This window comes from Glycine max, chromosome 1, assembly GCF_000004515.6.
Source record: "Glycine max cultivar Williams 82 chromosome 1, Glycine_max_v4.0, whole genome shotgun sequence".
NCBI lineage: Eukaryota > Viridiplantae > Streptophyta > Magnoliopsida > Fabales > Fabaceae > Glycine > Glycine max.
Window position 1 is genome coordinate 18262994 of NC_016088.4, and position 15175 is coordinate 18278168.

Here is a 15175-nt window from a genome sequence, read left to right on the forward strand (position 1 = left end):
CTGGCCCAACTGAGCCTCTATGCCTTGTCGAGTCACACAGCTTCAGTGACCCTACGTGTCACAAGCTCGGTTAATGGGCACGATATGGTTGTCCTCATTGATGGGGGCAACATCCATAGCTTCATTCAGGACAGGATGGTTCATTTCTTGAACATTGCAGCTCAACCCACACAGAGGCTCAGTGTCATGATTGGTAATGGCAGTGAAATTGGTTGTAATCAGGTTTGCAAAAATGTTCCCATTTTGGTCCAAGGTCACCAATTTTATGTAGACCTTTACGTTATGGCCCTTGGGGGTGCTGATATGGTTTTTGGGGTGGCATGGCTCAAACTCCTCGTCCCAATTACCACTGACTATTCACATGTCACCATGTCTTTCACACGGAACAACAAATCCATAATGCTACAAGGGTGCATTGGGCCTGGCCCAACAGAAGCTACACGTGGCCAAGTTAAGCACGTGTTGCACATGGATCGAGTGGCTGCCCTCTTCCACCTCCAACTCTAAGATACCACTGCCTCGTCAGACACTCCCACCACCCCACTACCACCAAAACTTCAATCCCTATTAGATCGTTACTCACCCCGTTTCCGACAACCCATTTCACTTCCCCCTCCGCGACCAACAAACCACACCATTCACCTAGTGCCCAACTCGTAGCCAGTAAATGTTAGGCCGTACCAATATCCTTACTTCCAAAAACATGAGATTGAGAGGAAAGTCGAGGATATTCTCTAACGGAACCTCATTCAACTCAGCTATAGTCCCTATTCTTCGCCTATATTACTCATTAAGAAGAAGGACGACACATGGCGATTTTGCATCGATTACTAATTACAACACTACAAAATGACCATAAATGGGAGGAGTTAGATACAATTTGCAAAGATTTCTTACACAAAAGTTAGTCATATTCATCGACTAACAACTCCCCCAAATTTACAGTTTTGCTTGTCCTCAAGCAAATAAAGAACAACTCACTGGTCCCCAAGTGACAAGAATATGCAGTGACTATGTACAAAGGTGTATGCTACAAAAACTATTGATTGCATGATAATAGAATGAAGCAAAATGCCCTCATCACCTGTCTTTCACAAAGCATGCAGTTATTCAAAGAGAAGAATATAATGTATCCTGTACAATTAATTGGAGTTAGGCATAAGACAGATATCAAGGAAAGTAGCTTAAACCACAATCTCACGGCTACTGTTTCACTCAAGCATAAGTGTTTAAGCTTTTCATCAATAACAACTAGCGAGAGGTCCAATCTTTGTACTTCATCTCATGCCTTAAAGTTAGAAATGCATAAATAGAATCAGAAGGACTTTCACAGGCTTGTAGTGAGGCTTGGCTACAAAAATAATTGATTTTTCTAGGATTCAAAGGCTTAGATTCTAAGAGAGCACAATTCCTAGACTTATCCAAGTAGTCTTTTCAATACAATTAGCTTACTCACTAGTCTTTCACTTTAATTTGCATTTGACCTTATTACAACAAAACACACTTTCTTTGATTGCTTTTTTTTTTTAACACAACTTATTTGTTGTGTGTGCTGATGTGCTTTACCTTTTACTTTACATCCCAATTAACTCCCCCAAATTTTGGGGTAAATTGCCTTGAACCATATGCTCTCCTAGAATATAAGCAAGGTATCTGGAGATATTCATTCAAGTTCAAGGTTCAATTTTGCAACTTTAATTTGGCTCACAAAGGGTGCAAAGGATACAATTATAATTCAAGGTAAGCTTTTTGGTCAATTGGCTTGTATATACAACCATGGCCCTCATCATGTCCACATTCATACATTTCATTCTAAAATTCAGAGATTGATGCAAAGACTATTACTTAAAGCTAGTCGTTCACTCAGTTTAAGATCACACTCTCATCGGTTATGGTTCAATCTTTTCTTTCTCAATCAACCTGTCTACTAACTAACAATTCTAATTGCAAGCTCACATTCTTGTTCTTTCTTTGTCTAACATACACACTTGCTCAAACTCATGAAAAGGGACACAATCATGCATTCAATCCAAAATCAGTTTATAACACCCATTTCACAGAAAGATAAAAGTGTTTCACTGCATAATCATCAAGATAAAGTTAAACTGTTCCATATGCTTCAAAACATGCATACTAAATATCCACAAAAAAAACACAGGTATATATAAACATCAACCAAAATCACTAAAACAATGTACTGGAATATAATAGTTATAATAATTTCCAAAAAGCAAAATCATCAGGAATTTAAAATTCCAGAGACAGATCCTGGGTATCCTGAGTCTGAGCATCCTCCTCTCCTGTCAAGTGAAGTACTGGAGTAGCTGGAGGAGAGGTGTTCAGTGCCAGGACTAATGTGGTTGGGTCCTCTAGTATCTCAAGTTTGGGAGTGGAAGGTTCAGCTGCAGGCTGTGGTGAGGAGAGGTCTGCCACTGGAGTAGGAGGCTCTGATGTGCCCTCAAGTGATCTCTCAGGAGTAGCAGCAGTCTCTGGTCTCACCTGTTCTTCACCTTCCTCATGATGAAGAGTGAATGGCTCTGGAATGGTGGTCTCAGATGAAGCATCCTGTACCTGTTGGGGTACCTAGACTATGAGACCTTCACCTTCCCTATCAAGAGAAGGTTGGGCCCCAGGCCAGGCTACCATCTCTAAGAACTGCTCTACTTATAGGATGGATTCTTGAGGAGCTACCACCTGTAGGCTCTGCAGCAATAGAATCTGTCCCTGATGGATACTTTGAAGCACTGAGAGTCAACATGAGCTGGGACTGAAGGAGCTATAGAAGTAGATGCTGGAGTAGCTGTTGAAGCTGTAGAAGTAGATGGAATATCAGCTAGCCTCGCCCTCGCCCTCCTAACCCCCCGGAATGAAACTGTTAGATCATCAACGTTCCAACAGTTCTTCCTGATGTCATCCAAGTTAATGGTCGGGCTCAGGCGCTCAAATGTGAGGCTGTTAGAGACAACCCCTCGGGCTCGGCATAAGGCAGTAATCAAAGTAGGAAACCCAAGTTTTCAAGAGTTAGACTGGGCAATGGAAGTTGATTTTTCACAAAGGAGGCCATCTGTAACACAAAGGAACCCAAAAAAGTTAGTTAGACCATAAGTTATTCAAATTGAAAAACAGAAAAATAAGACTGAGAAAAAAAAAACATTGGCGGCTTAGCGGGACATGGTCCACTTAGCGCGCCTTCACAAAATAAACACTACTGCTTAGCGACATGGGGGCCGCTTAGCGAATATTGAAGAAAATTCCGCTTCTGCATAATTGGCTTAGCGAGCGACTGCCCGCTAAGCCTAATGATAGCCGCAACAGATATGCGCTAAGCTCAGCAGGGTTGCGCTTAGCGGGACCATAAATTTCAAAAATTTCACTAAGTATGCGGGCTTAGGGAGCTAGGCTCGCTTAGCCCAATGGCTGCCGCAACGAAATGAGCTTAGCCCAGATAGGCTAGCTTAGCGCGCGACTTTCAACAACAAAAAATTGACTAAGTTACCTGGGCTTAGTGAGTCAGCCCCGCTTAGCCACAGGTATCTCATCAAGAAGATGAATGTTCATCCACAAAAGATGAACTCGCTTAGCGCAGTAGGCACGCTTAGCGAATTCATCGCGTTTTCCAGAAAAACGCAGAAAATGAAGTTCGTTTTCTCCTCTATTTTTGAGCCTCTAAAAGCCATATCAAACATGCAAACTAGTCAAAACTATCTACACAGCACAATCATTCACAATGTCCTAATTTTTAACTAATCTAATATAATTAAAACCCTAAAAATTAAAAGCTAAATTCTATGGTTTTCTACCCTAAGGTTCACCAAAGTAAAAGAGTAAAGGGAGTGAGGAACTTACTTGGATTGTTGTTTGCTGAAGATGCGTAGAATATGCGGAAAGAATGAATGCAAGAATGCATGAATTTGGTGAGAGAGAGGATGTAGGCAGTGGTTTGAAAATTTCAGGCAAAGGTGAGTGTGACTGATGTTACACTCACTAAAGCAATTTTCGACCCTCTCGCTTAGCGAACCGCAGCGCTAAGCGAGCCAGAGAGATGTTTGGTTTCTCAAAAAGGTTCGCTTAGCGGGACTGCATGCTTAGCCCAAACTTAAAATTCAAAATGAATTTTTTTTTTCATAAAGCTGGGCTTAGCGCACAGAAGGGGTGCTTAGCAAGTTCTGCAGATCATAATACCTACAACTCTCGCTAAGCCTGGCTCTGGGCCGGCTTAGCTAATATAATGCATCTTGAATACAGAGGGGCATGCGCTTAGCAGATGATGGATTGCTTAGTGCTGCTATGGTTGTAAGGAATTGGGCTTAGCTGGCATGAGTAGCGCTTAGCTCAATGAACCCCAATTTAGGTCGCATCGAAATGGGCTTAGCGGCGACGTCTCGCGCTTAGCCAATGAATACGATATGCTTAGCGAGTAGGCCATTGCTTAGCCCAATTCATATCAAATGGAAATGGACTTAGCTCAGCCTTGGCCAGCTTAACAGACCAAATCAGCCTGGGATGCAAGGGTTGAGCTCTAAGCACTAGAGACTCTCCGGTTAGCGCATGACAAAAGATGCGCTTAGCGCGACGCTTACGCTTAGCGAAAGGACTGATTTTCAGAAGAAAAAAAATTCCAAGTTCTATTTTAGTCCTTTTCTCAAGAATTTGAAACCCTTATATCTATCATTCAAAAACAAGCTGATATACCCCAATGTAATGATTATGAAGCAAGTTTCGCATTATACAATGCATAAAAAAAACAGAATAGCAGAAATTAGAACTGGGTTGCCTCCCAGGAAATGCTTCTTTAACGTCATTAGCTTGATGCTTTTACCTCAATGGGCGATCAAATATTGGTCCTCACCTTCAAGACTTCTTCTTCAACCTCCATCACCTGCAAGCAAACATTATGCTCTGGCACCGGCTTGTTTTCTTCAAAAAGATCAAAATTGATCTTCTGATCTTCAAAACCCATCTCCAGTGTCTTTCTTCTCATATCAATTATGCAGCTTGCAGTTGACATAAAGGGACGTCCCAAAATGACTGGAACCTCATGGTCTTCCTCCACATCCATGACCACAAAATCAGCTGGAAAGACCATATGTTTCACTCTTATCAAAACATCCTCAATTACCTCGTAAGGTCTTGTGATGGATCGGTCAGCAAGTTGTAAAGTCATTCTCGTGGGCATGATTTCCAACTCTCCCAACCTTCTACACATGGAGAGCGGTATTAGGTTGATACTGGCTCTCAAATCAATGAGAGCCTTTCCCATAGTGACTTCATCGATTGAACAAGGAATAGTAACACTTCCAGGATCCTTATGTTTTGGTGGAAGAATTATCTCTATTATAGCACTGCAGTTGCCTTCCACAATAATATTCTCCTAGTGGATGTATTTGTTTTTCCTTGTCAACATATCTTTCAGAAATTTCGAGTAGAGTGGCATTTGTTGCAAAGCTTCCCCAAAAGGCATAGTTATTTCCAATTTCCTGAAAATATCAAGGAATCTCGCCAGATGACGGTCCTTGTCCTTCTTGGAAGGTACCACAGGATATGGTACTTTCGTATCCTCATTTGAAGCTTTTTCTTTCTTCTTCTCTCTTGCTTTCTCACTTCTACTCTTTTCTTTCCCTTCTTTATTTTATTAAACTTTTTCTTTTTCTTCATTTTCTTTCTTTTTCTACCTCTATTTCTTTTTCTTGGTCATTTATTTCTTTCTCCACGACCATTATTGGTTTTTCACTCTCCTGACTTGTCACATCTGTTACCTCCTCTTTCTTTTTCTCAGTGCCATCCTTTACAACAATTTGTTTCTCCAAAGCCACCCTATCTTCATCCTCAACTACCAAACGCTTCTTGTTTCTTGTCATCACAGCATTACATTCCTCTTTGGGATTCTTTTCTATGTTCGCCCCAAAGCTATTGGATGACTTTTCAGCTAATTGTTTGGCTAGTTGGCCCACTTGGATCTCAAGGTTCTTCAATGCTGGCTCAGTGCTTTTGTGATTTGACATGGTCACCTGCATGAATTGAGTCAGAGTCTCCTCCAGCTTGGTTGTCCTCTGAAAAATGTTAGGCCCTTGTTGAGACGACCTGTTGGAAGGTCCACCTTGGTCTTTGTTGAATTGATTACCAGGGTGTGATCTCCATGTCCTTGTTGGTTGTAAGGACCCTGCTGGAAACCTGAGAATCCACCTTGATTGTATCCCTGCCTTTGTTGATTCCCCATGTAGCTAACCTCTTGTGTTTGCTCTTCAAAAGGAATGCGAAGGCCAGATTCATGAGTACTACCACATATGGTACAACCTGTAACCTGCAAAACAGAAGGCTGTAAAGGTTGACCATTAGACAAGTTAGTTAGCCACTTACTAAGGGTTTCTATCAAGATCTCAAGTTGCCTAGAAAGCAACTTATTTCGTGCCAACATAGCGTCTTGTGATGATAACTCCAGTAAACTCTTCTTAGTGGGTTGATGCACTCTATCACGTAGAATGGCGTGATCACTGGCAGATATGTTTTCAATCAACTTTGTTACTTCTTCAGGGGTTTTCCGTTTTATTTTTCCCCTTGCAGAAGCATCTAATAGCTGCTTAGATTGTGGCCTCAACCCATCTATGAATATGTTAAGCTGGGCTGGCTCAAAGAGTCCATGGATGGGGGTCTTTCTTAACAATCCTCTAAACCTCTCCAATGCTTCACTTAGGGATTCATCAGGGAATTGATGAAATTGCAGCTTTCCCTTCCGCAATCTTTGACTCGGGGAAGTATTTCTTCAGAAATTTCTCAACAACTTCTTCCTAGGTCTTCAGACTCTTACCCTTAAATGAATGGAGCCACCTCTTGGCTTCTCCTACCAAGGAAAATGAAAATAGGCTGACTCTAATGGCTTCATCTGGCATGCCTGCAATCTTTATAGTGTTACAGATTTCAATGAATGTTGACAAATGTGCATAAGGGTCCTCATTTGGTAATCCTTGGAATAAGTTCCCCTGTATTAAATGAATTAAAGAATGAGGGTAGTTTATGTTGTGAGCTTTGACTTCCGGACGTGCAATGCTGGTAAAGAATTATGGTACTGAACTGCTTGAGTAGTCCTCAAGGGTAACCCTTTGTTGGTGTTCATCAGCCATGATAACGGCTTCTAGTAAATATGTCGTGGATTCCCTTGATGATGGTAAGTCAGATGATGCAGAATCAGAAGAATGAGCTTCTTCCTCTAGAATGGAAGCTACTGTCCTGTCTTGTAGTAATTTTCTTCTCCTCTCGGCTCTGTTCCTTCTTAACATAGCTTCAATGTCCAAGTCCAGAGGAACTAAATTGTCCGTGGGAGATGTATGCATATAAAACACTAACAGGAACAACGATTATCCAGTTCAAGAAGAAAACAAATATGAATCGAAAGCAAATATTCACAGTTAATCAAAGAATAAAGAATAGACACCTAGGACTGAACTAACTTGTTTGAACCCGACAAGTGCACCGAATCGCGCAAGTAGTATAAAACGGTAAGAACTGAGAATCGAACTCTGGGGGAACTTGTGTTACTTGGTAAAGCTATATTCAGTGAATAGGTGTCTTGTATGAAAAGATATGTGTGGGCTATGAACAGGTATGTAAACTAACTATTAAAAAGGAAAATCACGTGAGTAATGATGTGTAAAGACAAGTAGACAACGTGTTGGTCTCCCTATTAGGTGCCTGATGTTATAAGGATATTCTCTACTTAACAATGCTCGTGTGTTCTATGGTGTCTCCTGAAATGCTAAACCCCGATCCCTTGTGATAGTCTAGCCTAATCCTGATCAAGCATCATCCTCAGATCCCTCTTGTTGGACTAAACTTGACCAGAACCGCATTAAGACAAGCATACAAACAACTAGGTTACTGTACCCCGATCCCTCATGATAATACGATAAACTAGCTCTGTCCTATCAAGTTCTAAGAATTAGACCAGTTCCCACTATTGAATGATCCTAACAAAGCATGCATCTACGTGATCAAGGAAAAAGCATACTAAAATGACATACTGATAGCACAGAGAACACATAAAACATCATTAAATAGATATAAAGGTATTTACATCAAGTACCTACAAGGAAGAACCAACAGAAGATTTAGCTCTCCATATCTGGGAAGCTTCCTTTACAACAAAGAGAAGAGAAAAATGAAGGATTGAAGAAATACAAGTAGTGGGGATGTCTCCTCCACCTATAGAACCTCGCAATCACTCACAGACTCATCTCATGCTCTCAGGATGGCTTCCTCTTCAAGCTCAATTCTCTGCCAGTCTTCGCACAGCAGAAGCTCTCAAAAATCTCTGGAACTTGGACCTTTCTCTCTCTAGAAATCTCTAAACATGCAGAAGCTTTGAGAAATGCCCAAACTCTCCCTCCATTTCTAATTTCAGGCTTAAATAGGTGGTCTCGTTGGTGCTCTTGCGCTTAGCGCGACTCTGGCTCACTTAGCGCACATAAGTGAATTTTAGCTTAGCGCGTGTCTTCTCGCTTAGCAGATGGATGCAAGCGGTGCACTTAGCGGGATGAGCTCTCGCTTAGCGCGCATGTAAAACTCATCCTTCTTCCAGATTCTTCCTCGCGCTCAGTCGCAAGAGTCGTGCACTCAGTGGATGGCTCGCTAAGCAGGAAGATTGGCTTAGCGAGCAGATCAAAATCAGCGCTTCACAAATTTGCCTAATTAACCTAAAATTGGAAGGGGATGATTATTAAATGCATGAAATGGGAGTACTAAGTACTTATTGCCTATATTTAACAAAAAGTAATTACAACACTACAAAATGACCATAAATGGGAGGAGAGGAGTTAGATACAATTTGCACAGATTTCTTACACAAAAGTTAGTCGTATTCATCGACTAACAATTATCGAGCCTTAAACACCATTACCATTAAGGATAGGTTCCCTCTACCTACCATTGACGAACTCTTGGACAATTTGGGTCATGCTACTTGGTTTTCTAAAGTGGACCTTACACAAGGCTTCCATCAAATTCGCATGGTAGAGGCCGACATCTCCAAGACGGCCTTTCGTACCCATCAAGGGCACTATGGGTACGTCATTATGCCATTTGGCCTCTATAATGCCCCATCTACGTTTCAAGCCACGATGAATGACTTGTTTCAGCCCTTCATCTACAAATTCATCCTGGTGTTTTTTTTATGACATTTTGGTGTATAGCCACAACTTCGACGAACACCTCACCCATCTAGACTAGGTCCTTCATACTCTACAGCAGGAAGAGTTTTATCTCAAACTTCCCAAGTGTGCCTTTGGCCAACGACATATACACTACTTGGGCCACATTGTGTCAGCAAATGGGGTCGAACTTGAGTCATCAAAGATACAGGCGATGCTGAATTGGCCTGTTTCCATTTTCCTCAGGTCTCTGTGTTGGTTCCTCGGCCTCACTGGTTTTTACCAGTGCTTCGTTAAGAACTACACCCAACTCGCATCCCATATGACTCATCTTCTTTGCAAAGACAAATTTAAATGGTCTCCTGAAGCTCTAACAACTTTCGATAATCTTAATCTGCCCATGACACAGACACTGATATTGACTCTTCCTGATTTCAATATCCCATTTGTGTTTGAGACTGATGCTTCGGTACTAGACTGGGAGTCGTTCTTATGTAACGGGATCACCTAATTGCTTATTTCAGCAAACAGTTTTGTCCGAAACTGCTTCGTTCCTCTACTTATATTCGTGAACTCCATGCAATCACTACCGTAGTGAAACATTGATGTCAATACTTGCTAGGACACCCTTTTGTCATCCTCACATATCTGTTGGTTTTGTGGAGGAAATAATAAAAAACTGAGGAGAGAAGAGAGACAATGCGTATGCGGAGGAAATAGAATTATTCTATTCTAATTCAAATTGTTCTCAGCAGCGATACAATAAATAGCAAAAGATAAACTAATTAGATAACAAGATATTAGCAAAATAGAATATTAAAACTAACTTGCTCCTTAAAGATAGGAACCACTTATTGACTAGGCTAATCCATTAAAACTGACTTACCCCTAAAATATAGGAAATCAACTTATTTACTAAATCCTATTTTAAAAATTGAAAAATAAAATATTATGCAGTTACAAAAGTATATCTTCAACACTCCTCCTTGCTTTTGGAACTGCAAACTCCAATTCTTTGAGTTCAAGTTTGTTGATGGGTAGTGACTTTGTAAACATGTCAGCCAATTGATCTTTAGACTTGCAGTAAATTAAGTTCACTTCTCCACTTTGTTGCATCTTTATCAAATAATAAACCTGGATGTTGAAATGTTTAATCTTCCCATGACACACGGGATTGTTTGCAATAGCAATGGCTACTTGATTGTCAACAAAAATTCCAGTTTTGTTCTTTTTAGAAAATAGAATGTTTGACCTTGTTGAAGTGAGATACATTAGACATCCAATCAAGCTCCCACAATATCCTTCATCAATGTTATCAACACCTTCTTCCTTGTTGAACTTCACCTTTTGATTCATTGGTGTGCTAACAGATTTGCATTCCTCCATTTGAAACTTCTTCAAATTTTCTTTTGCATATTTCCTTTTTTTCATGTTTAGCATTCTTTCAAGATGACAATGACCAAGTCTCTTGTGCTTGAATTCCGTGGGTGTGACTTGAGTGAAATAGGTTGTATGCTCCTCCTCTGCTGGATCAAATGAGAAGCTTTTACCTTTCATTTTAACCTTTAGAACTTCCCGGCCAAAATTGTCATAGATAAAGCAATGTTGATGTTCAAAGGACACTTTAAATCCCTTTTTAATCAACTGACCTACGCTTAGCAAGTTTTGGTCAATGTTAGGTACATAAAGAACATCTGATATTAATTTGATACCTGAACATGTTGAAATTGCAACAATTCCTTTTCCTTTTACAGGAATATAGCCACTATTCCCAATTCTAACCTTTGAGACACTAGTTGGCTTCAAATCTTTGAATAAAGTCTTATCATATGTCATGTGGTTCGTACAACCACTATCAATCAACCAACTTTCACTTGATTCACTACTCAAGAAGCATGTGGCCACAAATAGTTGGTCCTCCTCTTCTTGATTAGCAATCTGAGCTCCCTCATCATGGTGATTTTTGTTGGCGCAGATCACCGCTTCATGCCCTATCTGGTTGCACTTGTTACATTTTGCATCTGGTCTCCTCCAACATCTGAAAGGTGCATGACCTTTTTTGCCACAATGCTGACAAGGTGGATAATTTTTCTTTTTATCCTTACCTTGGTTGTTTGCACTGTTTTCGTTGCTTGCTGGTTGATTCTTCTTGAAAAAATCCTTTTTGCTTTCATCAACTTCATGATGTTTGGCGGGCAAAGCACCTTCGACAACACGATCTTGCCTCATCAACCTTCGCTGCTCTTGAGCTTGCAGGGCATGTAGCACTTCTGCCAATGTGATTTTCGACAGATCTTTTGTGTTCTCAAATGAAGCTATAGATGCTTCATACCTCTCCAGCACTGTTACCAAAATTTTCTCTACAATTCTCGAATAAGCAAAATCACTTCCCAACAACTTTATCTTGTTGGCAATACCCAACAATTTGTTTGAGTATTCTTTGATTGTCTCTGACTCTTGCATCCTTTGAAGCTCAAATTCTCTCCTTAAATTCAGCACTTGCATGCTTCGTAATCTATCATCTCCAGCGTATTCCTCTTTCAGATAATCCCAAATTGCTTTGGGTGATTTAAGAGTCATAATTCTGATGAATATCATTTGTGAAACACCAGTGAACAAACATGACCTCGCCTTTGCCTTCTTCATCTTTCTTTCCTTGTGATTTTTAATTTGTGCCATGGTGGGATTTTCAGGCAGCGGAAATATTTCATAATCCTCTTCCACAGCATCCCATAAATCCAAAGACTCCATGTAGGATTGCATTTTCACTTCCCAAAGATCATAATTCTCACTATCAAAGATTGGAAGAGTTATGTGGGAAAAACTTGCTTCACCTTCCATGGTAGAGGTCCCGTAAGAATAAGGCTCTCGATACCAATTGTTGGTTTTGTGGAGGAAATAATAAAAAACAGAGGAGAGAAGAGAGACAATGCGTATGCGGAGGAAATAGAATTATTCTATTCTAATTCAAATTTTTCTCAGTAGCGATACAATAAATAGCAAAAGATAAACTAATTAGATAACAAGATATTAGCAAAATAGAATATTAAAACTAATTTGCTCCTTAAAGATAGGAACCACTTATTGACTAGGCTAATCCATTAAAACTGACTTACCCCTAAAATATAGGAAATCAACTTATTTACTAAATCCTATTTTAAAAATTAAAAAATAAAATATTATGCAGTTACAAAAGTATATCTTCAACAATATCACAAAAGCTTGCGGGAGTTAATGACAAAGTCCCACTCGATTTGATTTTTAGAACTATGCCTATCACGTAACTCAACTAAACTTTAATTAAAATACCCAAAGTAGAACGAATAAAGAGTAAATTGCAAAGCTTTTGTTGCTCTGTTACGTTTAAATACTTTTGGGTGGCTTGCTTCGGTTTTCCAGATTCCGCTTGACGCGTCAGAATAAATTCTTGTCATGCCTCCTAAGTTCTATCTTTATATTACGAAACTAATTTTTTCAAAAGTTTTACTCGTCTATGAAAATGTGTATATAGCTGTATATAGGCATTGATATAGAGCTAATTTTAACTGGAAAGGGTTTTAAATATTAATCTCTCTATATTTTAAGGACAAAATAAAATCAGATTATATATTTCCAATTATTCTAACTCTTTTTAAAAATTATATAATAATAATAATACTTCTTAAATGAATAAATAATAATTTATATAATATAATATTATATTTATATTAATATCATTGGTTTTAAATATACTATAAAATATATCTTAATTTTAATTTATATTTTCTATTTTATAATTTAGTTATATATAATATTAAAATTGATATATTGTTTAAGCAAATTGAGTCAATTAGATCTCATCTCATATATTAAGACTTTATATATTTTATTTGTACAAAATATTCATCAATTTTATTAATAGATCTCTAGTTTATAGAAAAACTTAAGTTTCCATCTTTAATAGTATTTTTCCATTTTTCTACATTTTTTCCCACAAGGCTAGAATCCCATATACTAAAAAAAACATAAACATTTGAGTTCAGTTCCATTTAAACTAATGAGATGTTAGATGATTAAATATGTTTTATTCATTATAAATATTTAAAAACTCACTTTTAGTCTCTTAAGAAAATATCATCTCTTTTTTATTCTCTGTTTGTGAAAGTGTATTATATATGATCTTTATTCTTTACAAAAGATAATAATGTCCTTTTATTTTAACTTTTCATTTACGAAAATATAAACTATACATGTCAACTTTCTATAAATGAAAAATTAAAAGAAAACTATATTTTCTAAGACTAAAAGTCAACAATATTACACTTTATTTATAGAAAGTAAAAATATACTTAATCTAGAAGATTTGAACCTAGACTTAGGAGCAATTTTTGTATGAACGATCGCCCTAGCCGACAAACTCAACCAGGTGAAAGTACGAAGACGAAAGTACATAGGAAGCTGGTGCAACAAGTGGTACAGCCGCGTCCCAAATTAATTATGCTTTGCTTTTTAATCCATCCCTACCCCCTCTTTTGTATAAATGTAATTCACACATGATCCATATACAAATTTAAAACTATATACAAAACCATAGTATTGAAGAGAAAGCGGAAGAGATTAATGCCTGAAATTCGTTCAACGAGTCCCGAATCAGTTGAATGGTTAGTCCCTTGGTCATGCTCTTATTAGTCTTAGCTACATCTTTTTGCAATCTAACACTTTTTCAAAACTTCTTAGTGTCAAGTTTTTTCTTATGAGGACTGCTTAGTTTATTTCTTCTTTTTATGTTGAATTTTTTAAATCATCTCAAAAGTCTAAAACATGACTTATTTATGTTTTCTTTCTTTTATTGCTAGCTCCAATTCTTCGGGGCCGAATTTTCCATCCCCACTGAACGGTGTTATAATCTTTGTGGTAACAACATTTGGAGGGTACCTCCAAGTTCAATTCGGGTCAAAGAACACATCTCCATTCGATGAACACTACATAATTATGTGGGCAGTTTCTGTGGCCTTATCACTTTATGCAATGATGTTAATTGCTGAGTTCACAGTGGAGCTTCACAAACACAGTTTCCTTTCGATCATCAAACGGTTCACTGTGCTAATGGGAGCCCTTGTCGCTGTTCTGCTCACTATAATCATTCTTCCCCTGTTTGGATATTTCAAGTTGCTTCTTTGGACCATTTGTTTCGTGAAGGCAACATTTGTGAGCTTCGAAGAAATTTGTAATTGTTTTTGGAAAGGATTGTGTCAAACCATTGACATGGTAAGCAGTTACTTTGGCAGGGAACATGCTAGTTTGCCAGTATAATGTATAATTAGTACTCGAAGCAACATGAGTTAACTGCTGACAATTAATTAAGGAGTGTACGTTTTCTTCCTTCTTTTTTTACATTTTCTTTCCTTTCTTATTCATAATCTGGAAATGAATTGATAAAGAATAGACTTATTTGCTTTACTTTGTGATCCAATGTCCCATGCCCACGGCCAAGAGTTTACGAATTTCCATGTTTTAATTAGTCATAGAAGCAAGTACGTATAACTTTGTCCAATTTGCATTTTCTATAGTTTAATGATTAAATCCTTAATCATTGACATTGTTTACATTCTGTTAAGTCACGGTAGCGTGGCATTTAAGACATGGGCATTCCGACATGGCAACACAGAAACATTATTGCTAAATTGCCCGAAATGAGAAGCAAAAATATTCTGATACCAAACCCAATCCTCGAACAACATTTGCAAAGACAGGGCTGAAAGGCCAAGGTTGTACTCAATGAAGAATGACAAGGTTGTGTGGCTGGCTCAATTCTCATCTGTTATCATCAAAAACTCATATTCATCGATAAATTTGGTTGTTTCTCGGTTTTTAGCACTGAGTTTTCTAGTGTGTTAAGCTCAAAATTTCTCCCCCTCCCTAGTGCGCATGGTAATTCGAGTTTTGAATTTTCATTTTTAGCTCCAAAATCTCCATTAACTTTTTAAAACAATATTATAATCTATTTCATCTTGTGTTCCTCTCTTTTTGTGGCTGGCTCAATTCTCGCCTATTAT

At 38.5% G+C, this 15175-nt stretch overlaps 2 protein-coding genes across 2 annotated transcripts; one reads left to right on the forward strand and one right to left on the reverse strand.

Moving 5' to 3' along the window:
- Positions 1–2247: 2247 nt before the first annotated feature.
- LOC102670027 (uncharacterized) lies at positions 2248–6002 on the reverse strand. The gene is made up of 4 exons (XM_006573982.1): positions 5757–6002; positions 4850–5371; positions 2657–2776; positions 2248–2571 (listed from the first exon to the last, which is right to left on the reverse strand). Exons 1-4 carry the CDS (start codon positions 6000–6002, stop codon positions 2248–2250), a joined length of 1212 nt encoding a protein of 403 aa, XP_006574045.1.
- A 7683-nt stretch (positions 6003–13685) lies between these two features.
- Positions 13686–14502, forward strand: LOC100527549 (uncharacterized). The gene is given in 2 exon segments (NM_001250754.2): positions 13686–13780; positions 13976–14502. Coding segments are annotated over 2 exon segments (498 nt in total). The 5' UTR covers positions 13686–13739; the 3' UTR covers positions 14433–14502.
- The last annotated feature ends 673 nt before the right edge of the window (positions 14503–15175 follow it).